At 40.3% G+C, this 25754-nt stretch overlaps 1 protein-coding gene across 3 annotated transcripts; it reads left to right on the top strand.

Moving 5' to 3' along the window:
• The first annotated feature begins 3633 nt into the window (after nucleotides 1–3633).
• thrap3a (thyroid hormone receptor associated protein 3a) lies at nucleotides 3634–24415 on the top strand. 3 transcript variants are annotated; one of them, XM_058648368.1, is made up of 11 exons: nucleotides 3634–3873; nucleotides 13216–13360; nucleotides 16058–16948; nucleotides 17342–18010; nucleotides 18307–18479; nucleotides 18938–19049; nucleotides 19349–19433; nucleotides 20883–21055; nucleotides 21180–21360; nucleotides 22311–22457; nucleotides 22574–24415. In XM_058648368.1, the coding sequence occupies exons 2-11, from the start codon at nucleotides 13239–13241 to the stop codon at nucleotides 22799–22801; spliced, it is 2781 nt and encodes a 926-aa protein (XP_058504351.1). In that variant the 5' UTR covers nucleotides 3634–3873; nucleotides 13216–13238; the 3' UTR covers nucleotides 22802–24415. The 3 variants fall into 3 exon arrangements, with proteins under 3 accessions (XP_058504351.1, XP_058504352.1, XP_058504353.1); XM_058648369.1 differs by lacking the exon at nucleotides 3634–3873 and adding an exon at nucleotides 12945–13125; XM_058648370.1 differs by lacking the exons at nucleotides 3634–3873; nucleotides 13216–13360 and adding an exon at nucleotides 14705–14800.
• The last annotated feature ends 1339 nt before the right edge of the window (nucleotides 24416–25754 follow it).

Below are 25754 nucleotides of genomic sequence, written 5' to 3'. Positions count from 1 at the left end.
GTTTTAAACTCCCACGCGTCAAAGTCCATCGACGACAACCAGTGATTTTAGCTGGCAGGGACACAGGAGCTGCTGCCTCATTTGGTAAATTAGTGTCACTTTTGCAATTTCACAACACATTTGAACGCCATGATGGAGGCAGCAGTGAAACAACAACTCCTGTGTGCAGTGGTGAAAAACAACAAAAAAAAAACACAGTCTTTCTCTATAAAGTTTGGTGTGAGAGTGAGTGATTTACATAGTCACATAAATGTGGTCAAATAGCAAGATAAAGTGAAAACACAAGAGAAAAACAGCTCTTGGTGTCTTCAACGACCATTTAATGCGTATAGTTCCATTGTTTATACGACTACAAAAGAAAGAACTTAAGTTGTGTATGAGCTGCTCTGTCTCGTTTGCTGTAGCACATTGCTCAGTAATTGGCTTTTACCTTCATGACCTTTTCAAAGTGAGCACACTTAATCCGTTGCTGGCGCTGGTTTTGTGCAGGGCAAAGTGCTGACTTCTGTGCGACTCTTTGCTCTGACGTTATGAACTTAAAAAAAAAGTCTCGTGTTTATTTCACCTGTTGCCGTGTTTTGAATTATTCAAATTCTTCAGAGGAACTTCAGGATGTATGAAGAGCATGAGTTGAACGCATGGAAATGTAATGTACTTCCAATGCAAATCTACAGTAGTGCAGTTTAGCACATTAACCTTACATTTACCCTGTGGGAAACAAACCACTTATGATAAAGAAATTTAACGTCTGAACAGCCACAAACGTGCAGTGTCTGTGTACTGCACATATACAAATATAGTAAATATAAAAAGTATTATTAATAATACATTACAGACATGTGTGAAATGTAGCTTTAAACCTGGTACAGGAGACTTGTAAACTCTTCATTAAGATTTAAGATATTATTAAATAACATAAAGCTCAAATCCAAGAGAACGTCTCCATTGTTGGAGTAGATGACACAAATAATTTCAAAATATAATATTAACATAAAAATTAAGTGTGTAGACGCAAACTATCACAAAGTGTTATTTCAGTTATTAGAATGTTAAACAATATTTTTCCCTGTGGGAAAGTGAGAGACATAGGTCTCAGCAGTTGCTTTACTTGGCGACGAACTGCAGATGTAGAAATAATAAAAGAGCGTTTCTGTTAGACATTCCCAAAGAAGGGGGGGGGGGGCGGAAAAAGCAAAACCAATTAAGTCTTATCCTCGGGACTGTTCTGGGCGAGGAATGCACCGATTTTGCAAACAAAGCCAGGAAAAGCAGAAGATAAAGAGATGCCAGGACGGTGCCTTGTATGACTCCCAGCTGACAGAAAACTGAAACAGACAACAGACATATTCACTGTCTCTTTGAAACTCTGCACAAGAAAGATGTGTGGAACAGGATTAAACCTAACATCCCCCTTCTGTGTAAACCTTCACTGAGAGGGAGACAAAACGACAGTAACTCAATCATCTCATTTTCATTTAAATATCCAGGATAAGTACCTGCACATTTGAATAGTGAGTTTTTCAGAATTTGCATTTTCCCACCAAAAGAAAAAAAAATGTCAGGAAGGAAAAGCCTCTACACGAACCAAGTTTAACCTGTGCCAGTGACAGCATGAAAAACATGAAAATTAATGGAGCACTGAACTGAAATCATATGGATCTGGAAACCTGTATCAAATTCATTTAGACTGAATATTAATATGATTAATATGATCATGAAATATGATCAAATACTGGAATAAACTGTAGTTCAAGAGGGAGCTTGTTTGTTTTCCACCACAGTCACGATTTCTGCGCTAATAATCCACACTTCAGCAGCAACAAAAGCTCTAGCTAAGGAGCTAAAGTTATGACAGAAATGGTTGTATTGATAAAGTTTAATTTAAAAAAGTGTTTCCTCATGTAAAAGTTTGATAAACACTTTTTTAGATAAAGCGAGCTATAAACAAAATATATGATATTGCATGTTGGAGGTCTTAATTTGACTTTGAAAACTAAAAAAATGGTAATAAAATAATGAGAATAATAAAGACCAGTGGTGAAAAGTGCAGTATTTATCATAAACTTAAATAAAAAAGAACTGTGACATGGGCTCAGTATCCAACGAGATTAACCCGACCACATATTAATATCTCATTTCATCCACCTAAGCTTTTTATGTACAGGCACATGAATAAAAGCCAATCAACTCCTAAGACTGTTAAAAATAGTGGACAACATGCGACTGTAAGTATTTACAGTGCTGACTGCTGAGTGCTGAGTGGCGTTCATAGAGGCTTAGCATAATGAATACGACTTTAGCAGTGTTGCTCAGATCACAGTCACCCGTTTCTATGAGACTTGACTTCAGCGGACGCAGTCAAGATTAACATTACACTCAGCACAGTCCAGAACTAACAGGCATGTGTCTATTTATCTGATTTATTTATTCCTACAGTGATCGGTCAAAAAGATCCATTATATGATCATTACTGAGATTGTTAGTTGGAAGCTTTTCAAGACGGGCAGACACAGACATATAATCCCTAAAACAGCAGATTACGTATGTCCATGACATTATTGCTTTATGTTTTATTTATTAATAGATTACTTTTGCGTCATAAATACATTTATATTGTGAACTATTAATCATTCCACATGAAAACAAACACTTTTACTTTTAAATGATGTGAAATATCATTATTTCAATGACTTTTTTTCATTTGACTGACCACTGACCAAACTAGACACTCAGGTCATTTGAGTGTGAGACCCCTGATTTGGCAGTTCATAAAGAAATGATACCGAGTGCTGTCTAGAGCTGCAACTAACAATTATTTTCATCATCAATTAATCTGCTGATTATTTTCATGATTAATCAAGTAATTGTTTGGTCCACGAACGTCTTGTTTTGTTCACAAACCAAAAAGATTCTGTTTTTAATGATTTCTTTGTTCTATAATATTCACATTTAAGAAGCTGAAACAATCAGAAATCTTGTTTTAATCATGAAAAAAGCTTCTAACCGATTAATCGATTATCAGAATAGTTGACATTAATTTAGTAATCGTTTAATAACCGATTAATCGAGTAATTGTTTCAGCTCTAGCGCTAAAAACGTGAGGATCGCTACAAAAGTTAATGCTAACTTGATGACCACGTAAAGCTGCTTTACACCCCAGTTTTGCCATTCACACATTCACCCATTCATTGATTCATTCATACAGTGAATCTGTGCAGTGTTTGCCATCACACATTCACACGCTGCCTGCACAGGCATCAGGGTTAGGTGTCCAAAGACACATTGGCATGTAGACTAGCACAGCCGGGAATTGAACCCACAACCTTCAAGTTCATAGACAATTCCACATGCAGGGTCATTAAATCTGGGAGTGGATGTCAATGAAAGTCATTTCCACTGGTCAAAGACCTGTTTAACCCCTGGATTAAATACATTTAACTGGATACTTGTACCAACAGACAGGACAGTTTGACAGCAGCTGTACACAGTAGCTGCTCCTCCCATGATTCACGTATTATTCACGTGCAGACAGAGTGATGTTGGTATCACAGGGCGGCTGCTCGTTCAAACTCCTGCGCTTCAGATCGACGCGGAGAAGCCGCTCAGACAGAAGGCGGAAGGATATATGAAGCTGCGCGTGTCACAGAGGAGTCACACCCCCTTTCTCTGGCTGACCATGCGCCGCTCACTCTGACACAGCGACACACACTCCGACACACTTCAAACGAGTTGGGCACGAGAACGCAGAGAGCAGCGAGAAACTGGCTTTTACGCATTTGTTGGTTTTTTACCCACAATTTTTACGCACCGGTTTCTGAATGTGACGCAGTGATACTCAGCGACCACAACAGCAGCAGCAGCAGCAACAACACGGTAGGTGGATTGGTTTCATTATTTTCGTACCCTCTTCATTTTGTGATGGAAAATAATTTTTTTTTTAAATGAAATTATGAATTTGTCCGCGTTAGGGACGAGGAAAACGAGGCGTAGTGGCTGCAGTTACGCAGCACATGACACACAAAGAAAAATATGAATCTCCGATATAAATAGCCTATAAACCAAAAATAATATTAATATTATAATATAAACCTGTTTTATATGTCTGACTAATATAAAATAACACATGTTGGTCAATAAAACTAAATATATGACTTTTATTATCATATTTTGTGACGTCATGTTCATTTATTGTTTTATTTATTTGAAAGCTGCATCATGTGTGTACAATGCACACACTGGAAGTCACCTGGTAAATGCCTGTCCAGACCAGGGCTGCAACTATTTATTCATTTATTACCGATTACAAAATGAATGGCCAACTATTTTCATCATTGACGAATCCGTTTGAACACGTTTTGTCACAGTTCAGCTTCTTAAATGTGAATATTTGCGCAGTTTCTTTGCTCCTCAGTACCAACAAAACAACAAACAATTGCTTATATTGCGCTTAATAATGAAATCATCACATGTGAGGATGTTGGCATTTTGAGGTTTGAGAAAAACACCAATAGATGTGTTGTTGTTATATAGAAAATAACTCACAGGGACACAACAAGGACTTGATTGTGGTAATAATGTTCAAGAAGGTGTATCGATTGGTTATTATTTATTTGAGAGAGATCTCGTGGAAGTGAGTTATTTCATTTACAGTAGGAACTGTTGTTTTTAGTGGTCAGCCCAACGACAGAATGACTGTTGTGATTGCAGGTTACACTTAAACGTCCCCACCTACAGTAAACGCCTGCAATCTGGAAACTGGAATTGTCCTGTAGACTTTCCTGTAAATGCTCATCTAGCTGGTGTCTGTGGTGTAACATGACACCCGCGCTCTCTCTGCTCCAGTGATGCAAAGAAAAAAGTTTGAAAACATTCGCATGCAATTTCCTGCTGGGCTACCGGATCCGGGTGGAGGTCAATCCTCTTTAACAAACACCAGCTGCATAAAAGGTACACACTGAAGGAAAAGGTGTTCCCTCTTATGTAGACTGGCACTGCTCGGGCAAACCAAACCAAAGTGCACCTGCTGTCTTGAGAACACAAGGGAATGATACGTATTGTTCCAGTGCAGAAGGTTTCTTATAAGTTGTTTACATGAGAAAAGCAAGTCTGATCTTCAAATTCAAAACCTAGTAACCCAGTCTATATGTATGTTTAACTCATTTGGACTAAACTGGTTAAATAAAGGCTAATTCATTGAATAAATAAAAAGATTCTACTTAGATGTTTTCCTTATCTGTACAATTAATTGCAAGTTGGAGATTTTGGCCTTAAAACTTAACAGACGAGTAAAATGAACCATCTGTTAGTGGAGATGATGCTTATCTTTTAATATCTAGGTGTTGAATGTCCACATATATCCACATATCAGTGGTGCGAGAGTAGAAAATGACTTGTGAAAGTGAAGGGAGGCACCGTGTTTTCACAGTGCATCAGTACAGACACTGCAGACTTTCTTTGTGACTATTTAGTGATCAATTCCCTTTGCATGTGTCACAAACTGTTGTGTCCATCTCCCCTGAAAGCAAAAATTAGGAGCATTAAATGAGTGCAGGCTTATTGGTGCCATGTGGGCACTGCATCCACGGCAGAAATGAAAGCATTCTGGTTGTACAACATGCCACTCATGATTACCACAACAGAGATGCCAACTGTGCGTCCAGACCATGCAAACACAGCTAAACATCAGCTTCACTTGTATAACATCGCTATTTAGTGTGAGCTCCAGCCTGAACAAAAACACACAGCTTTAACCGCCGACTTCTCTCGTATGCGAGCGAGTTCCACAAACATGGTGATGACAGACAGCTGAGAAGCTGAGCGTGTCAGTGTGAGGATGCCTCGGTGACACCCCTACTATAAGCCATTTTGCGTGTACAGACCAGACACCATGCAGCGGGTGTTTTTAGCTGCTACTCACAGCGGTGATGGATATGCAAAAAGAATTTCATGGTAAAAAGATATGATCAATGCACAGTATAATGCAGAGACACATCAGAAAGTGATGTGAGCTGGACTGCAGTACATGTGGACTGCTCCTTGGGTTGTTTGGCCAAGAACTGACCACAGAGTTTGACATCATCATTATTATTATTATTATTATTATTATTATTATTACAACAACAACAACAACAATAATAATAGAATTTTCTCCCAATATGGCAGCCTACCACACTCGACTTAAATCCCCTCTCATTCTGCAACACCCTGTACCCAAATTACATGGTGGGCAGAGAAATGAGATCAGAATTAGTTAGACACGTGCATGGAGAGACATTGCAGTTGGATTTAAATCATTATTATATGAATTTGTATGTATGTTTCTCAACAATACAGGTAGTAAAAGGATGTTTTGGTTAACAGCAGTGACTCCCAAAGCCTGGGATGGGCCCACAAATGGGTCATGGGAGATTTTTTTTCTGGTCCCCAAACACAATTGCTAAATTCCCCCCCCCCATATTTTAGTAATTTATGTGCATATGTGTTAAATAACATGAGGTTTTTAATTCATTTACCAAACACCACTTGGAAAGGATTCATTTACAAGTGATATTGAGGTGCAACAATGTGGCCATAAATGTCATATTATGCACAAAAGTTGCTCTTGCCACAAGTTAAAGAAAATATATTAATAATAATGTTTTAGTTTTTTTGTCTTTTATTTAATAAAACCACATTGTTGGAGTGGGAATAATGCACAGACTATTCACTGTCTGGCTCTTCTCATGTCAGCAGCAAACCCAAAGCAGAAAAACTTAAATTGCACACTTAAGTATTTATTCATCCACTTATTGCAGCCATATTATAGTAATTTGCTCCCATGCGGTGTTGTAGACGAATCTCAAGTACATTATTTGCGTCTGAGTCATCAAGGTTGAATCTTGTGCTCCACTCTGGCACAGATAATAATCACTGACAGGCAAGGAAAAAAAAAGAAGATACAACTGTCACCATTTCATAAGGAATTTTGGGCCACAATTGCCAAACAAACGCACTCGCAAGCGCACACACACATACCCAGTATTACAGTATTTCCATAGCAATCAATAGTTTCGGCCAAATTGTATGTATTTAAAAAAAAATCTAAACAAAAACAAGTCTTTGTCAATGAAAAAGTCAGAGCCTTCACCTCCATTTCGTCTCATTTCAAATGTCAATTCTCGAGTCCAAGTTTAAGTCATCAGTGCTCAAGGTCAAGTCCAGAGTCTCCTTTAGGCTGAAGTCCTGGTCCTGGACTTGTGTACTTAAACACTGCTCCCTGGTAACTGTTTCCAAGAGCTTCAACTGATGTGTGCAAATGTCTTATTGTTGTTGTCTCCTCTCTCCAGCACCTAGTGCTGTAAAGTATTATTATTACATTTGTATGTGCGTGCATCTTTCTATACCATGGAAAAACATCACAAAAACAGATTACCCTGCAGCCAGTAAATACGATATACTGTAGACGTGCCTCAGTTACTGGGATAATGTTAGTGTTAAACTTGACGCCACAGTCAATGCCAAGCCGAACTGTGTTCTCATCTGTCGCTGTAGGTGAAAGGCAGAGAATAATGTTACATGAAATCTCAGCACGAGGTCAACTGTGTGTCTCACAGTAACAGAGGTTCCCGCAGGACAAACAAGTCTATATCCAGCTATAACCCAATGAGGCGGGTCGTTGGGAACAAGTTATTTCTGTTTCATTAAATGACCAGCGGAGGAAGCTGTAAGGTTTATCTTGTGCGAGCAAGTGTTGTCAGTGGGCTTCACTATCCATTAACCGCGCCGGCGTGTGAAGTGTCTCGCTGCATTTCAATAATGTAAATGAAATATCGTGCCAGTGACAGTTGCTGTGGTTTTTCTGAAATAGCGCGCGGGGCGTCTGCAGGGGCGTATATAGATAACAAATGTGATTCCAGCTGCCACCGCGGCATCCCGGTCTTAAGGATGAGCAGCATGATTGAATGGAGGGGGTTCTTGTCGTGTGCTTTGAGCCATGTATCAGGTTGCCCGGGTCATTGTTGATCAGAGCTACTTTTGCTCTTACATGAAATACACAGCTGATGAGGATTGTACAGCTGTCGCTGCTTAGTCCAGAGAGGAGGGGGGAGGAGGGGGGAATGTAAATGGTGCGTGTATCTGTGGCGTGTAACTGTGCACGTGAAATTCAGCCACTATTGCTATTGACATGCTTTCATATTACTACGACTCTTTCAATCCGTCTTGTCACGTCAACACATTATCTAAATTCTTTACACCCGTCATTTTCCAAAGACGAGGGCGGGTCCTACAGATGGTTTGCAGGTGATTTTTATTCAGCGTTGTCAGTATATTTGCAGAATTGTTTCCAGATCTTAAACTAAAGCGAGCTGTATGTAAGAAATGTATCGCATTAAGTCAGAAAATGTCTATGGTATGTCATCAGAGATAGAGGAAACATGTTAGCTACTGGTTTCACTGATAACATTGGTACACATAGTTTACACAAAGCCTCTCAGTCTCAGTAAATAACCAAAATAACTGGCCCCAATCGTTCAATTCTTCCCTTGGGATACCAGAGGAATGGTAGGGTATGGGCGGAGCTAGACCCACGACAGTCAGCTGCGACTGTTGTTTCCTCAATGGCGGCAGTCTATTCTCATCCAAAGCTGCACGTCGTGTCGAAACAGCCATAAACAGAGAAGAAAAAAAGAACTGCTCCGTTGTCTGTTGTCTGTGTCGCGTTCAATGTCGTATGTTTGTCAGAGCACCGGCACAACTTCACGCCACTTATCTCTCGGCCATGGAAGTAAAGGTACTGTTCTCAGTTGAAACACGATCCTGTTCGAGGGCTTTACTGTTCCAAACGGTGCCATAATGTACCAAACCGAACTGTACCATGATAGAAACACGGCTTTACACTGTGCTTCAAGCAGTGGACCAAGTGACAGCTCTCGCATTTATAAAAGGGGGAGGAGTCTTGGACAACAAGTGTGGACTAAGAAAGTGTTTGACCAGAGAGGCAGTAGATTTGCCAATTTTTTATCACATGTATAATTTCAATACTTCACTGAATTGTAAAGATTTGTACCTGGCTCAACAAATACACATATACACTGGTTCCTGTCTGAAAGAACAACATGTTTATGTTGGATGTACGTGCATGTGGCTCCTCATAGATCCATCACAGCTTATGCAGGATTGGTTCATCAAACTACCTGGCAACCTCAGGTCTCTAGGAAAGAGGGGACGGGAGATGGCGAGTGATAGACGTCATCACTGGACATGATAGCCACTTCCAAGAGGTGTGACCAACAGAGGTAGATGAAAATGCCTCTGCATGCAATTGAATAGATCAACAACCAATCAGACCAGTGATCCAAAAGATGTACGCAGAGCGACGGAAAACGTGTCGACAAATGAGCTTGTTGTAGTTTTCTAGCGAGGGCTATCTAGTAATGACGTCAAACAACTTTTGCTTGAGGAACTCCATGGAGCTAATCGCTTAAAATGGAATAAACAGAAGAATCGAAAGACAGCTGGTCTTCGGGTGCCATCATGTTGAAGCCTGCCTCTAATTCAACGGGGGAAAACCTGATTGTGATTGGTCCCCTTATTTTTTTCTGTAGTTGGCCAAAACAGTGGCCTTTCCAGACGGATCTGCAGAGGGATTGTGCAGATTTGGCAGGATTGACCCAGGCTAGAGGGGAGACGGTGCTCTCCAATAGTTGTAGTATGGATTGCAGTACCCGTTTTAAACTCTACTTGCATTAATGGCACTTTTCCATTATAAAGTTCTAGCACTACTCGGCTCGACTATACTGGTTTTTTTTTGCTTTTCCATTAGAGAGAGTACCTGGTGCTTTGTTGGTACCTGCTCTGCAGAGATTCCAAGTGAGCTGAGCCGATATTAAAATGTGACGTCAACAGACTGCCGGTCACTGATTGGTCAGTGAGTATCGTCACTGGTCATAAGCATCACGTTCAACACAAGAATCAAACCCGCCCACAGCTGCTGTCAGCTAAAGTACACCGAGGTCCATCAGCCATCAATGCAGATGTTCCTGTGTTTGGTGGCGTTTGTGTCACAGCCATACTATGTAGTAATGGAAAATGATGTGCCTGATACACAAACCGAGTAGAGTCGCGCTAGTAGAGTCGAGTAGTGCTTGAACTGTATAATGGAAAAGTGCCATTAGCCTCTTGTTCACCATCATTTGTTAAAACTGTGGATATTTTTATCCTTACTTAAGTAATTTGATAACAAGTTCACCTACAGTGATAAAGCTGCCTGAAGTTATGGTGTAAACTAGGAAGGATGTGCTGTGCGGTTGTGTGTGACTGCACCACAATAAGATGTGGTGGAATGGTATTAATGATCACAACGTTATTACAGCCCAAGTATGAGTCAGACGTTGATGCTGGTGCTTGTTTTTCAGGTTTAGGTTGTGTGTTACAGGGGAAACCCTTCAAGTGCATGTCTGTCTGAATTCATGTGTGTTGGTAACTGTGTGTGCACTGCATTCTAGTAGCAGCACATCAAAAGAGTGTGTTTGAGAAACTGAAAATGTCAGTGATTACGCTGCAGACCACACAGCGTGGAGGAGCAACAGCTGCAGCTGGTTATCAATCGAGGTTCCAGAGCGGAGCTATTGAACCCGATTCTGCTGTACAGTCCCGTTTCATTTTCCTACCGAGGTCAGGAGGCCAAGGCATCCATGTATTCACACGTACTGTACATGGCTAAATTTAGTTTGTGTGTTAAACGGTCATAAATCAACAGTTTCATTAGCTGGAGTATGCACTTTCTTAGTTTCACGTCAACCAATTTCAGCCAAATGAAAATGTGTTGGCCTTTAAAACGTTCATACAGATTCAAAGCAATAGATGTTCTCTCCATAAGCTGCTTAAAGTTGAAAGTTGTAGTTTTCCTGGTGAAAATGGAGAGGTTTTTGATAAAGAGGGGGCACATGTGAATGCCATACTTCAAATGTGCACAGTAAGCTGTATTGACGGGTATGCTGAGGCTGGACCTTCAGGAAATGATTCTCTGAAAGCCAAAGACAACAAGGACTGAGGGGAGTGGGAAGTTCACAGAGCACGAGGAGGGGGGTGCTGGGGTGACACGGATCCATTTCAATCCTCTCCAAAATAGTAGCTGGGGGATATACACTGAGACGTCCATGTGATCGCACGCACCATTTGTGAAATCCCTCTCGTGTGTAGCTGTCAATTTCCTCTTTCCACTGTCCCGGAGGATGATAATAATAATAATAATAATAATAATAATAATAATGAAAGATCAGTTATGTTTGATCCGTGGCATTTACCGAATTCAGAGGATCATGAGCCACAGAGAACTCTGTGTAGGTCCTGAAAGAACAGGAAATCAATAAAAAATAACAGGCGCGTACAAGTGAAGTCCTGGGGGAGTGAAAAAGACACATCTTTCAATGCTACACAAATATGGTGGTCTGAGTTTACTGAGCACACAGTTAAAAGTCATCATATCTCTGGGAAACAGATGCTTAACCACAGGCAAATGTGATGAGGTGAAGCAGCAACTGTTGTAATTTACTACTTTCCCATTGGTATGATCAGTGCTGGCCAAGTCTTACTTATTACATTTTACGACTTCAACAAGTAACTAAATTACTTTCTTTATTATTTAGGATCAAACGTAATAAGTTACATTACTTGTTGTATTACTATTAGGGCTATTGATGTTAAGATTTTAATGTGATAATCAATCATTTGTGATTGAATTGTGTGCAGTTTCTCATCGGAGCTGCTTGCTCAGCTGTTTAAAGACAGCTGATCATCATGTAGCATATGCACCTTAAAAAAAAAAACTGGAACAAAAAGCAACTTCAGGAAAAAGACTGGGGATTAATAACTTAGTCAGGAATTCCTGCTGAGAGGAATCATTCTTCTCTAAATCACTCAGCCTGTATCATTTTAGACTGTTAGTAATTTCCCTTGCGTTTAATTGATTCCCGATCAAGATACAGTACACTGGTAAAAGTTGCTTCTACACATTGCAACTAATCGCAATGAATGATTAAACCTCTGAAATTAAGAAAGACTTTATTGTATGACAGCCCTAATTACTACATGACTTTTGTAAACAATCAAAATGTCATGTACAAGTTTCCACTTGCTTCGAATTCTTAAACAAATCACAAACAAGTAACAGTAACTCCACATTACTTAGTAATTGTCATATTACTAATCTTTAGTAAATTATAATCCTTTACACTACTTTACCGGGTTAAGTAATATATATAAGTAATAATGTGTTACTGTCCAATTATTTGTGTTAAATAATAATAAAGATATCAATCATGACCATATATCAGCCCGTTTAACACATCTCAGCTGTAAATGAGACATTTTTGCTGATGTATTTACCACCAAGCAAATAACCAGTAATGTCAAAAACACGATGATCCAACAGCGTGTTTTTGACGTGTTGATATAGAACTTGATGTTCAACTTGCGTTGTTTTTCTGTGGCTGGAAATCAGCGCAGTCAATAGATGATAACTTTTAAAAAATAATAAATGATACACAGAATGGTTTAACTTCAACATTTACTGCCAACATCTGATTTTGTGTCTGCACTACAGTGCACTTATATATTTTAATTATGAATAATGTATTAACTAAATATTATATACATTAAACAGGGTGTCAGATTAGGATTAGGATTAAATGTAGTGCTAACTGGAGTCCATCATAAAAATAGTAAAACACAAAAGCTGTTGTATTTTCATGTGACTTAGGTGACTGGTTTATTTTCCCTCTGCTGTTGAGGAGAATCATATTTGTTGGATCTGACTGATTGTGTTGGTATTTATTAGTTGCCCCAACAGTTGAGTAGTCGGACGACTGACGCGAGACTCCCCTTTATGCAAATGATCAGTGTCTAAATAAAACAGGTTGTGTTTGGATGCCCTACACTACGACACACTGCTGCCCTGCCTTTTTCACAGCTGCTCTGTCTTCACGGACTGTTTTTGAAGTCTATCTGCGACGGTTAATCTGTGCTGGATATTCGATTTCATGGATTTCTTGGACTCTGGGCTTTTGATTAGTTCATTATTGTTGGCGAGGCTAAATGCTCCTTCAGCTGTTCATGCAGATGATTAATACCCCGTGTTTTAAAAAGGTGACAGGCATTTTATTTTTTGTCAGATTTGCCTTCTAACATTTTCCAAATCCTAACTTGGACGTACAACTGTTTTTTTGTGTGTGACAGTTTGAGGTGGACTGGCTGCAGTGATGTCCAGATCCACAAAATCTGCCTCAAGGTCCCGGAGCCACTCAAGATCCCGGTCAAGATCCCGCTCCACCTCCCGCTCCAGAAGTCGCTCCAGGTCTCGTTCCAGGAAGCGCCGTTACAGGTAAGAGTCCGTTTGACGATCCGTTTCCCCGTGTTCTTTGTGCTTACGAGCAGCTTTGTTTTCTTTGGCTGTTCCTCATTAAAAGGTTTGATATTTCAGTCTCGAGTCTTACCTGATACTTGAGATACTAGATATGGTGAAAACACTGATCCGCCTAATTCTCAGAAGTAATGGTGACCCATAAAAGTTGGCAGTCATGAACAAAAGAGAAACTGGAAGCAGGTGCAGCAGAAAACATCCACATGTTACTTCTTTCCCACGCTAATTCCATACATTTCATTTGTCTTAAATGTTGATGCTAATTTTTTATTTTTTATTTTATTTAGTTTCTCGTCTGCAATAATTCTGTTCATTTCCTGTCAGACCTGGTCCTGTCCTGGATTTTGTGAAGGGTTTTAAATGAACAAAGCTGGTGCAGTTTTTTAAATGGATTTGGGTCCGACCCAAAGTCTGGAGTCAGCTCCTGGGTCCAGAGGAAATTGTTGTTTGAGAAAGACTTCAGCTGTCGCTTAGTGAACAAAACTGGAGTGTGTGCAAATGTCGTTAAATATAGTTTAAATTGCACTGCATGGGAAAATATTTGCATGTCCTTTAAAGTCAGTGGCACACTGAAGGATTTTATCAAGCAAATCTAAGCAGCATTTGATGTTTGTTGCTTTGCTGATGGAAAAACAAGCCCCGGTTGTAGGGTGATCCTCTGGCTCCGAAGCCTCTGCTGTTTCTGGCAGATTGACTGTGGCATGGCAGGGAAACTGGCAGGGCAGCTCATTTCCTGGCAACGCTGCAGCTCGTATTAAAATTAGGATAAAGAAGAGACATGGAAAGAATCTAATAAACTTCTCTTCCTGAAACCACCTTGCACATGTGTAGATGGGTTCGTGGAATCGCAAAAGCATGAAAGCACAAATTTGCATTGGGTTTTTCTTTTGTACAAATGCTGACTAATAAACAGCCAAGAAACGCAACACAGACAGAAAGTATTCATTTCCTTAGTACATCTCCTTGGTAAAACATGTCTAATAATGAAAAACAGAAGCATTTTCTACCTCTCACTGTGTCCTTCATACCTTACTTTTTACACCTCAGTAATTAAAAAGGAGTAATGCGTGTTTCCACAGTGACTTAGCACATGATTAATGAAAGAAACTTTAGTGTATCTTGCTTGCATATGACATTAAGATCACTTAAATAAAAGCACCTAATGAATTTGCTCTAAAGCTTTTACTGCACTGCATGAACAGCTCTGGTAACTGGCAATCATAGAGTCAAAGCTTTTTTTTTTTTTTCCTCCCCGTCATATGGTCCATGTGACTCCCCCACTTTACCAGAGCTGGTCAGAGGAGATGCAGTGTCTGTGGCTCGCACTGTGAGTATGCAGTGCTGCTCAGTGCGCTGCTGCCTTCTTTAAACATTCTGTATTCCAATGAAAAAACACACTGGGTGAGTTGTGGTGCTTTATCAGCCTTTTATGCATGGCTTTAAAATGTGTTTGGGCATTTTAGTGTGGCGTTGCTTTGCTCTCCCAGTTCAGCTGAGAATTCTGTAGTTTACTGAAAGTTTTGCATGTAAAAGTGTTCATTTTCCCACTTTTTCTACTCGATTGCTACACAGATTCTAATCAATAACGGACTACTATTAGTTTTATTTGACAGTTGTAGAAAGGTTGAAGAGGACTAGAGATGTATTGTTGTTATGGTGTCAATGGTGTAAATTCAGAGGGCAGACAAAAGATGTGGATATTGTTTTAAAAATGTAGTAAAACTCAAAAGACAGAAGTCAAAATCGCCAATTTGACATAAAGAACGTGCTGTACTGCATGGAGGTTACTCTGAGGAGTACGTTAAAGGTTGTTGCATGAATACGTCTCAAGGCACATTCATTATCATCAGAAGCTCGATAGAGACACCATGTGGACAAGCCTGGAGCTGCAGCCTTCCTCAGTCACACTGACATCTTTGCTTTTTTTTCTTTTGTGGGCTCCCATCAGCACGGAGGCCCACATGTTTAATGCTAATGTCAGACTGATGTATGGCTGCTGCTGGATATAGCTGCACTTCCGTCTATTGTGAATTTTTGTGGTTTGGAAAAGTGGTTTCAGATGTTTGTACCACACTGTGTACAAATGCTGCATTCAGACTCACTTTTCCCCCAGTTGTTATGTTGACTGTGATATTAAAGCGTAGAACAAATTTTAAACATTGTTCAGAAAGTTTGATCAAACTTGCTTTACTTCATCCTTAGTTAGTCCCAAACCAGCTCATCTGATTAAGTCAAGAGACCATGTGACCATGTTTTGGTTCATAAAGGTCTGACTTTCATTGCCCTCACATTCTGATGTCACGACAAAGGAATCACAGGTTCACAGTAGAGGAGATCTGCAAGTAATCATTCAAAGTTGGGTCCATCACATTTAAAGGCTTCATTTACTGTGAGTGAACCTGTCAGTGTTGGAGTGTTGGTCACAGTCAATCTGTTTAAATGTCAATAAAAAGTGGAAAAAAAATAGTATTTTATAACTTGACTCGTACTGTATGCAAAGACAATGTTTATACAAAGTGAAAAGAGCTATCTGCAGTGTATTAATAAAACACATCAGTAGGGATAATAGATGGCAGAGATTTCCATTTTTGGAACCAAAAACCATTAAAATTGTCATCTCTTTAGAGGAATGAATAATGTGCCTTCTTCTTTTTACAGCTCTAGGTCTCGGTCACGGTCAAGATCACATTCTCCATCTTATAACCGGGAGAAGAAATATCCGAGAGGTTACCAGAACAACCGGGAGTTCCGAGGCTACCACCGCGGCTTCCGGAGGCCATACAACTTCAGGGGCCGAGGGCGGGGCTTCTTTCCACGCGGACGCTACCAGCGTGGCGGTGGTGGGGGCTACAACAACAACAACAACTACTTCCGTCCCAACTGGAAGAATTACAAGCAGCACCCACAAAAGCAGCAACAGCAGCAACAGCAGCAGCAGCAGCAGCAGCAGCAAAACAATCCGCGCAGGCAATCGTACAACAACCTCCAAAAACGCTCAGGAAGCCCCCCCAGTGGTCCCTCGCACCACTCGGACAGATCCTCCTCACCGTTATCCAGGCAATCTCGTCATTCTTCTTCATCCTCGCACTCGTCCTCTCCCAAATGCAGGCCAGCCGTGTTTGTGGCTAATCAGAAGTCAAAAGACGTGAAAGATGAGACCTCGGCCTTAAAGGACGCACAGAAGGAAGGAGGGAGCGATGGGGAGCAAGTGGATCTCGATGCCAACGGAGACGCCAAAGACAGCACGGGCAATGGGAAAAGTGAGGGCAAGTGGCAGAGTCTGGAGAACTGCAGCAGCAGTCCAAAGAGACCCAGTTCTGCACTTACTGTTGGTCAGAGCAGCCAAACTACAAACCAGTCTGGTCCCTCCCCTAAACACACAAACGACACCAACAATGGTGCCCCCTCTTGGAAGGCGATATGTAGTTCACCCTCCCCCAAAAAAGTCTCCCATGAAAATCTGAATCCAATGCTTCCCAGCTACGACTTCTTCTCCAGTGAAGAATACCTGGATGGAGATAAAACGGCAATCTCCATCGCCTTCAGAAAGTAAGGCTGATTTTACTTTTCTTCTCTCAAATCAGTTCTGACATAGCTTTTATCAAACTATGCGAGCTTTAGAGACGTGCAACAGCCACGTTATGAATTACTGTTTGGTTCTTAAATGCTTTCATGTGTGTTTGTAGATCACAAAAACACTTTTATCTTAGCAATTCCTTGGCGTTGCAAGGTTTGGGTGCGGTTGTCATAAAAACAGTGTAAAATAATATTCGAAAAACTTGTGTTGCCTAACAACAGTGTTACACAGGTGTGTGTGTGTGTTTTCATAGATCCGACTCTGATTTTTATATGAAGATTTTTCCTAAATATTACAAACTGTCAGCCTAAATTGTCTAAATGCCTAAGTTAGATGCAGCTCTTCATCTCTTTGTCATTGTTTAGGTTTCTGGAGGAGCAAAATAAAAAAGCCACACCTGAAAAATGCACTAACTCAGAGGCAAATGATGTGGATGTGGAGCAGAGGAAAGTAAATGGCAAAGCATCAGCACTTCACGCTGACTCAATGTCCAAGAAGTACAAAGGGGACATTGACAGAGAAATGTCTCTGAAAAGCTTCTTGAAAACGTCTCCTTTTCTGCATGTTGAAAGCGGAGACGAGGAGGAAATGGTCATCGTGCCTCATTCTAAATCACTTCACAAGGACTGGCACAATGGGGGCGAGTCCTCTAAGCTAAACAGCAAGGTCACTTACTCAGCCAGTGAACTCTTTGAGGAATGCTATGGCAAATGGAAGAAAGCAACCTATTCTCAGGTCGCTAACAGTGACCTTGACGGCATGGCAGAGGAGATGTATCACGGTCGAAAGCCGGAGGAATCAGCGGCTCTCGCTGCTGCCCTCGCAAAGAGGGAGTTGGCGGGAAAGCTTGAAGGAATGTCCTCGGACACGAGTTGTAAAGCCAGGAAGATGGCACAATCTCCTCCAACACCACGGAGGAACTCTGACAGAGAGATGTTTATGGTCAGGGGAACGGACTCGTCTCCCGTGTCCTCAAGACAAAAGGAACCAAAAGTTAATGTCAGAATGGATTTTCTTGCAGATGGCTTAATAAGGTGAGCATCTAAAAGTCGTTTGATGTTTCCTCACTGAACCAGAACTTCTAGAACTTGTAGGCTGATAACTGACTTTAAGGTATATCCTAGTATTAAAACATCACCATAACAAAACCTCAGCATATAAAACATCTCAAATAAAAAATATGAGACTGGGATGTTGAGTTACACAACCATCAGGTCAGTCACCTGTGTTTTTGATGTTAGGACGGTCAATATCATGCCTCTCTGTCCTGTAGTACTTGTTTTCGCTGCTACAGACAAAACAAAAATGTCTTTTCTTGGGTCATTTCCAGCTCGTCTGATATTTTAGCCGAGGAGCGACAGTTGTCTCAGGATCTTGTGCAGTCCTCAAAAAAGGATCAGGAGTTCCGCTCCATCTTTCAACACGTTCAGGCTGCTCAGTTCCACAGGAGTCCCTCTGAGCTCTTTGCTCATCACATAGTCACCATCCTTCACCACATCAAAGGTGAGCCCCCCCCCCCCACACACACACACACACCCCGACATGCTCTCTGCTAACCAAGTGTTTCAATAATGAAGTAAAGCATCTATTTTTCAGAATCACAAGCCATATTGCATTTGTTTTGCCCACTCATGATAGGCTCAAGTTTACTTTCAAATCATCACAAATGCATTTTGTTTCTGAAAAAAGCACCGTTTTGTTTTGAAAGATGTAAAACAGAACATTAGGGGTGGGCAATACGGAAGTAAAATGTTCTGGAAAAATCAGTTGTAAAAGTGTTAATGGACACAGTGACTACACAGGTAGGTCTGGTTTTGGTTCATCCATGGAAATAAATACTTGGAAAAACTAGAACACTCAAATTAAACAATAATAATTGTGACCGGCAATGCAATTCACACTGGTCTAAAATCAATCCACATACCGCCATTCTCTCTGTCTCTCACCGTTAACTCTCACAGCTCAGCACTTTCCATCTTCTGGCATGACTCTAAACCAGCGATTCACCATGTACCAACGACGAGCTGCCGAGAAGGAAATGATGAAGCCGAGAAAAAGCCCAGAGATACACAGGTAGAGTCGCCTATTGAGTGACCCTCTCACCTTCAGTGTGCTGTGGCTTCACCTCCTCTTTTAACAGCTTTCAGGTATTTCTTTCACCTTTCCTACCTGAAAATCTTCGCTTATTTGTTCTCATGCTCGGTGGAGGTCAGTTTTATTTTCTCACCAGTGTTTCTTGTTTTGCTTTTTTGTTTTTGGCTTCGTGGTTCAACACTGCTTGGAGTTTGTTGTTTTTGGCATCCGTGTTGTACAGTGTCTCTATACTATGTGCGTTGAATTGTCTCGTTTTAACGGTGTTTCTTTCCCCGCAGGATAATTGACGTTTCAACAAGTGCATTTAAGAAACACTCGCAGCTTTTTGAGGCGGTGAAATGCTCAGAGGATGGCACTTACAAGGTGACTCACCATTTTGCAGTATGACGTTTGTTGGAAAACCAAACAACAACACAGTGAGCGAGACAGATGCCTTTTGACTGCGCTCTCCTAAAGCCTGTGGCTTTCCTTGACGGGAGACGCTCAAAGTCTAAGAAATGCAAATAAAAAAACAAGGCACTTTGACTTTGTTGTTTGATTATGTCACCTTCACACATGGTGAATTGATTGTATTGTGGGCACAAGCCTGACCAAGGCTAAAGAATCAAAAAAGAGTCAGAAATGGAAGCCACTGTGCCAAAGCTGTACAAAGGACTAAACAATTGTCTTCGTAAGTATTCTCTTAAAAACAATTAGCAACGGAAATAACCTTCAGCAAGTACTATGTGCACTTGAGCTTACATTTACATGCTTCTGTATTTACTATAATGGTTTACCACTTTCAAACAAGCGTAAAAATGATCCCCTCCCCTCAAAAAAAACAGTTACACTTAATAGTCAAACCAGCATGAAAAATAGTATCTTCATGTTCTTAATCATTCATGTACAGATAAATCCCAGCCATTTACATCACAGATTTAGGAGTATATCAAAACTAATGGACATTTGTATCAGTACAGGATATCCAAGAGATATGACACCGGGCTGCAGTTAAGTAATTAATTAGTTGTTTGGTCCATAAAATGTAAAAAAAAAAATTATCCATCAATCAGTATTTCCCAAATTTCAAAAAATGCATTTGTTCTGAAATATATTGTTTGTCAATAAACCAACAATTCTTCAGTTTATCACGTCCGTTTCAGATGAAAAACCAAAGACAGTCTTAACCACTTTAACAATAAAAACACCTAAACCAATTCATTGATGAACAAAACAGTGCATTTTTATTATTGTACCACACCTGTATGATAAACAACATAAAAAGACAAGTCATTTGTTTTGAAATAGTAGGCACATCACAACAATGACATGTTTGTGAATCAGCTGCTCGATGTGACCATAAACATGATGAATATGCAAGAAAACTATAGTTGTGGACTCTTTAGTTCTTGGAACGTCTCAAAAGCAAGTGAATGTAAAAGTGAAGAGGTTTTCTCCTGACTAAACATACCACTGATTTAAAATACAGCTGACTCTATGCCTATTCTGCCCATTGATTTTCATACATTATTTCAATAGCCTAATTGAAGGATCAAAACAAATAAACATATGCTTGGCGAGGAAGATTCAGATTTTTAGGTCCGACTAAAAGCTACTGGTCCATTAATTGAACAGGAACATTCACTTCACTATGACTTGTTTTTATTCATGCCAGCAGGCTGTTACACAGGTTTGTCTCCATTTCTCCTTGACATGTAATTAATATAGAATAACTTAGGCTTGCAAACCAGCTTGGCTGAGATCAGACTGAAAGCCTCTTCATGCTAATTCAAAGTCTGTCCACTACGTTGTGCTCTGCTTTGCTTTGCTCAGGACGGCGGGGAAAAAATAAAGGGTGACGCGATGGACCTCCGTTTGGATATTGAGCGCCGTAAAAAATATTCCACCCATGAAAGTGATCATAAACAGGATCAGGGACGAGAGTCCCCAAATTCTAGCAGAGAGCGATCGATGGAAAAGTTCTCCAAATGCCACAAAAGATCAGAGTATGTACAGTTTCCCTCCATTCTTTCATTAACACTTTTATTCATATATATATATATACACATGTCCTGGAATATAAACAGATGGTCATGAAAGACTTATTACATATACCATATCTGTTTTTAGAAAAAGCAATAAGAAGCGCTCTCGCTCAAGTTCATCCTCGTCTTCCTCATCAAGAACATCCCAACAAGTAGAAGATTTGCCCGCAAACAAGTCTGATGCCAAAGATGAAGGCTTTAATAAGACTCGACTGGGTCAGGGGGGATCACCAGGGCCTGAAAGAGGAAGAACACTTGGAGGATTTGTAAGTTGAACAAAACCGTTTGTAACAGTTAGAAGGGTTTATTCATAGATATTACACTTCATACTTAATGGAGACTTAGGATTTGTGCAATTGCTTTCTTAATCTTAAAATAAACTGTCTGTATAGACGTTAGGCGAGGGCCTTGCTTTAATGGAGGCCACCATCATCCTCATGTTTTTCTGCAGCAGCCTGAATAGACTTGAGAGTTGTGAAAGAGAGTTTTCATCCTTACTGGTATGCATAGGCATCCATACTACCCTGACATGCTTCAGTCTCACCATTAGGGGTCACTAATTCTTACACACTGGACTAGGGATGTCCTGATCCAATATTGATATCGGATATTGGTCCAATATCCGATGACTGCAGGTAACTCTGAGTTTACCTGCAGGACGAGTCGCTCACCCTGTGTGGGTTGGGCTAATCCAAAATAGTGAAAACAAGGGGGGTGTTCTCTGAAGACACGCTGTTACCTGTGAAAACACCCCCATTAGCACTTGGTACTTTCCTCCTGATGAAATTAACCATAGACTGTATGAAATAAACATGGAAAAAAATCCAATATTCTTATGTTGAAGGTTAAAATTGATGTAACCCATTGGTTAATAATAAATGGTTCAGTTTTTCTCATACCTACTGTTGCTGACTATTGTTTTCTGTACAAGTAATATAACTTGATCAAGCCTATTCTAACATTCCACACTACAAAATATGTAATTAAAGTATGTCTGATTCGTGCTGATATTGTATCGGATCAATATCGGTATCGGCCAATACTCAAGGCTGCAATATCGGTATCGTATCGGAAGTGAAAAAGTTGTATCGGGACATCCCTACCCTGGACCTTTAATTAGGCGTCACTCCCTCATAGGAGCTACCACTGTAACATTTGACTTTCGCGGTGTCTTCGGTCAGTGATCTCACGTCCTTTTCTTTTTCTCTAATTACAGCAAGTACGAATCCGTGGAAGGGGCTGGAACAGAGGCAACTGTCAGGGGAACAGTTCACACATTAACCCCGTAAAAATGGCAGAGCACCAAAAAAAAGGTGAAGGATGGGAACCAGAGTACACGCCCAAGAGCAAACAGTACTATTTGGTAGGGTCAATCTCTCGTTCATTCATGCTCAGATTGATCACATCTTGTCATTTAGACTCATCTAGCTCAAGCTCGTCCTTGTCTTGACAGTCCTTCATACTTTTCCTTGTTCTCAGCACGACAACAGAGAAGGGGAGGCAGACCATATTAGAGGGCGAGGGCGGGGAAGCGTCTCGCATGGAAGGGCACGTTTCATCATCCGCAAAGCCATAGCAGGCTCCGCCACCAATGGCCCCAGGTGGGCCCATGACAAGTTCCAGGCCAATGGGGAACAAGGTGGTTCACAGGAGGCCGAGAGAGGACAGGACCATAACGAGGGGAAAACAGACGGAGACGATCACTGAGCTGTGAAGGAGTCTGCTGCAAATCTTAACTGTCTTTCTGTGTCGCTGCGGGATCTTGCTCAGCAAAATTATCCAACTCAATGGATCAATAAATGTAGAAAAGAGATGTTTTTTTTGACTCCGCTTTTGCCATTAAAGTTCATTAATTTCACAATAGGATCATTACTTTACCTGGATACAACCACTTCCTAGATCTAGACTAAATGTTTTTGATGAAAACTCAAATTTCTTTATATGAAACAAAAGTTTTGCATTGTAGCTCAAATCGACTTAAGTCATTTGTGACACAGAAGAAATGTTTCCTGAGTAGAATTTGAGATAAATGCTTCTTTAGTAATAACTGGCATCGGTAATTGCAAAGAAATCTAAGGATGGGTCCACAATGGATGTGTGAGCAGAATAACACTTGCTGATTAGAGCAGCCACACTGTGGCCATGTGAGACACTCCTGATGTGGCTCTTTTTAATAGAACACAGAACACAATCCAGTCACAGCTGTCACAAACACACAAACACACCTGTACTCATTTCAAAGTAAAAGCACTCTAGAATTTCAGTTTCCTGAACCCGTTGACTTTTTGGGCTTGAATTGTAAACTATCTGCAGGACTCATGGACGTGCAGATTCATAGTAAAGAGTCCAGGCGTTCAGTTGAGTATAGTTTAGTTAAACAGTCATTTTAAAGTTAAGCCCTAAATGCTTCCTGTGTGAACAACAGAGGAATGCAAGATGCTGCAGATGTAGCGTAGCAGCCGTCACGCACTGTGCACGCATCCAGGGCGGCCCGGCCAAAATGACTTCAATGAACAATGAATGTGGAAAAAGAACTAGCTTCAATAGCAATGAATACACTGTAGTTCATGCTGACATAAAAGCATCACTGTTTCACCAACTTAGTACGACCCCGATGGGACGGTGGGACCAAACTGCGCGGGTCATTGTTGTCAACCTCTGCAGTCAAACATCCAGCAGGTCTATAAATCCAGCTGCCAGCAATGTATACTTTCATTATTAGGCAAACTGCATGCACATTTAACATGTTCATTAAAAAACACTGTTTGTGCTGTTAGAGAATCCTCGTCTTTACAGTCGTATTGTGTCTGATGGTTGGTACCACTAATCAGTTAACGCTAAGAATGTTGATTTTCATTTTCCCCGCTCCAGAGACAATCATTGTAGTTTTTGTACCTGACTAGAGAGCATTGTGACTCGTGAGTGTGAAGGCGATTTGTGTTGTCGTTAGTTGTTGTATTGTTGATTTTGTGATCTGTGTTCTCTTCAACCAGTGATGTTTCGTCAAATATGTAACGCGTGTGCAGAATTGTGCGAGCGTAGATTGAGAATAGGATTGATCGTGTGTACTCCGTGAATAAAACAAATCTTTTCTATGCCTAGGATTAATGATTGTTGATTCGTGTTTGGCTCACCGCTGTTGCAGTTTGTGCCTTACTGTGGGTGTTTTGGTCTTATTTGTACAATACAGGCCCACAGGGTGAAATTCATGTTCAGCTGTGTAAAGGTTGCCTGCCTTGGGTATTTCTTTTTTATAGAGGTGTTGCTTCCATCTTTTTTTTTTTCTTAGAGACTGTAAATTAAAGATTTATTTGATGCTCACCTTGATGTGTCCATTTTTGGTCTCTAAAGTAATAGCAAATGTTTAAATAAATTTAAAACATTTATAAAAATAACAGCAGCAGCAGCAGCTTGATGTATGAACATGAACAGACCTGCATCAGTTTGCACAGATATCTACAGTTTCAAAGATCAGTTAACCTCAATCTGAACCTGAATGTCAAAAAAAAAAGAGAAAAAAAAGGGTAAACCTGTTTATCAATAAGGCACACTGTTGGTTTCATTTGCTTTCTGACTCAACACATTAGTAGAGAAAACTTTATTGACTCAAAACTCAACGATCCTTTCTTCACCTTGCACAAAAGGTACCAGAAGAATCCAGAACAATCTGTGGACCTATTATTATCCTTGTTCGCTGGGAATGCCGAGTCATTCCCCAACTACTGTTGGTAACTAACCAGCTTTATTGATCATTATGCACAGTCACTACCTCCTACTACATTTTACAGCCCATTCCAACACAGACACACCCTCAGCAAGATTATTCGGCACTCTCTGCGGGAAATGAATACCTTCTTAGTCATTATTATTGTTCGTGGCACCTACAGGACCTCTAATTGTGGATCACCAGTGAGGATGCCTCATGTGATCAGAATAAGATTAATATGCTCTACTCTGGGCGAAGATCACTGGCTCTACAGATTAATCTGGCAAAGGTTTCTAAAGAGGTTTTTTTTTCTCTTCAAATAATGTTACATAATCTATCACCAGCTTAAGATGACTCTCCATGCAGCCGTCACTGTGAGCAGGAAGAGAGTCACTATGACCAGAGACCATGTTAAACGCTCTGTATATAGCACAGTTTTTACATTCAACCACTTTTTCCACAGTGTCTTGCCCAAGGAAACAGACATGTAGACTAGCGGAGCCAGGAATCAAACCCACAACCTTTGAAGTGAAAGATGACTCGCTATACCACTGAGCTACCGTCACCCCACAATAGTAATGGCAGCACATTAATCTGACGATTTGACGATTTTATCAATGAATCTGTTGTTTGGTCAATAAAATCTCAAAAAATCCTCAAAATAATGTTTTCAAATGTCTTGTTTTGTCCACAAACCAAAATGATTCTGTTTTAATTATTTATTTGTTATATGAAGCAAATAAACTAGAAAATACACAAAATCACAGAGCTTGTTTTCAGTTATTAGAAACATTTAAAAAATAAATTAAAAATATTTGCCAATAATTGAGTAATTGCTAAATAATTGCAGCTATAAAACATATCAGAATCAGAATCAGCTTTATTGGCCAAGTATGTGAACACATACAGGGAATTTGACTCTGGTTTTATCCAACACACGCTGTACATTAAACG

The sequence above is a fragment of the Solea solea genome, chromosome 13, assembly GCF_958295425.1.
Source record: "Solea solea chromosome 13, fSolSol10.1, whole genome shotgun sequence".
NCBI lineage: Eukaryota > Metazoa > Chordata > Actinopteri > Pleuronectiformes > Soleidae > Solea > Solea solea.
This window is presented reverse-complemented; position numbering and strand designations above follow the sequence as displayed.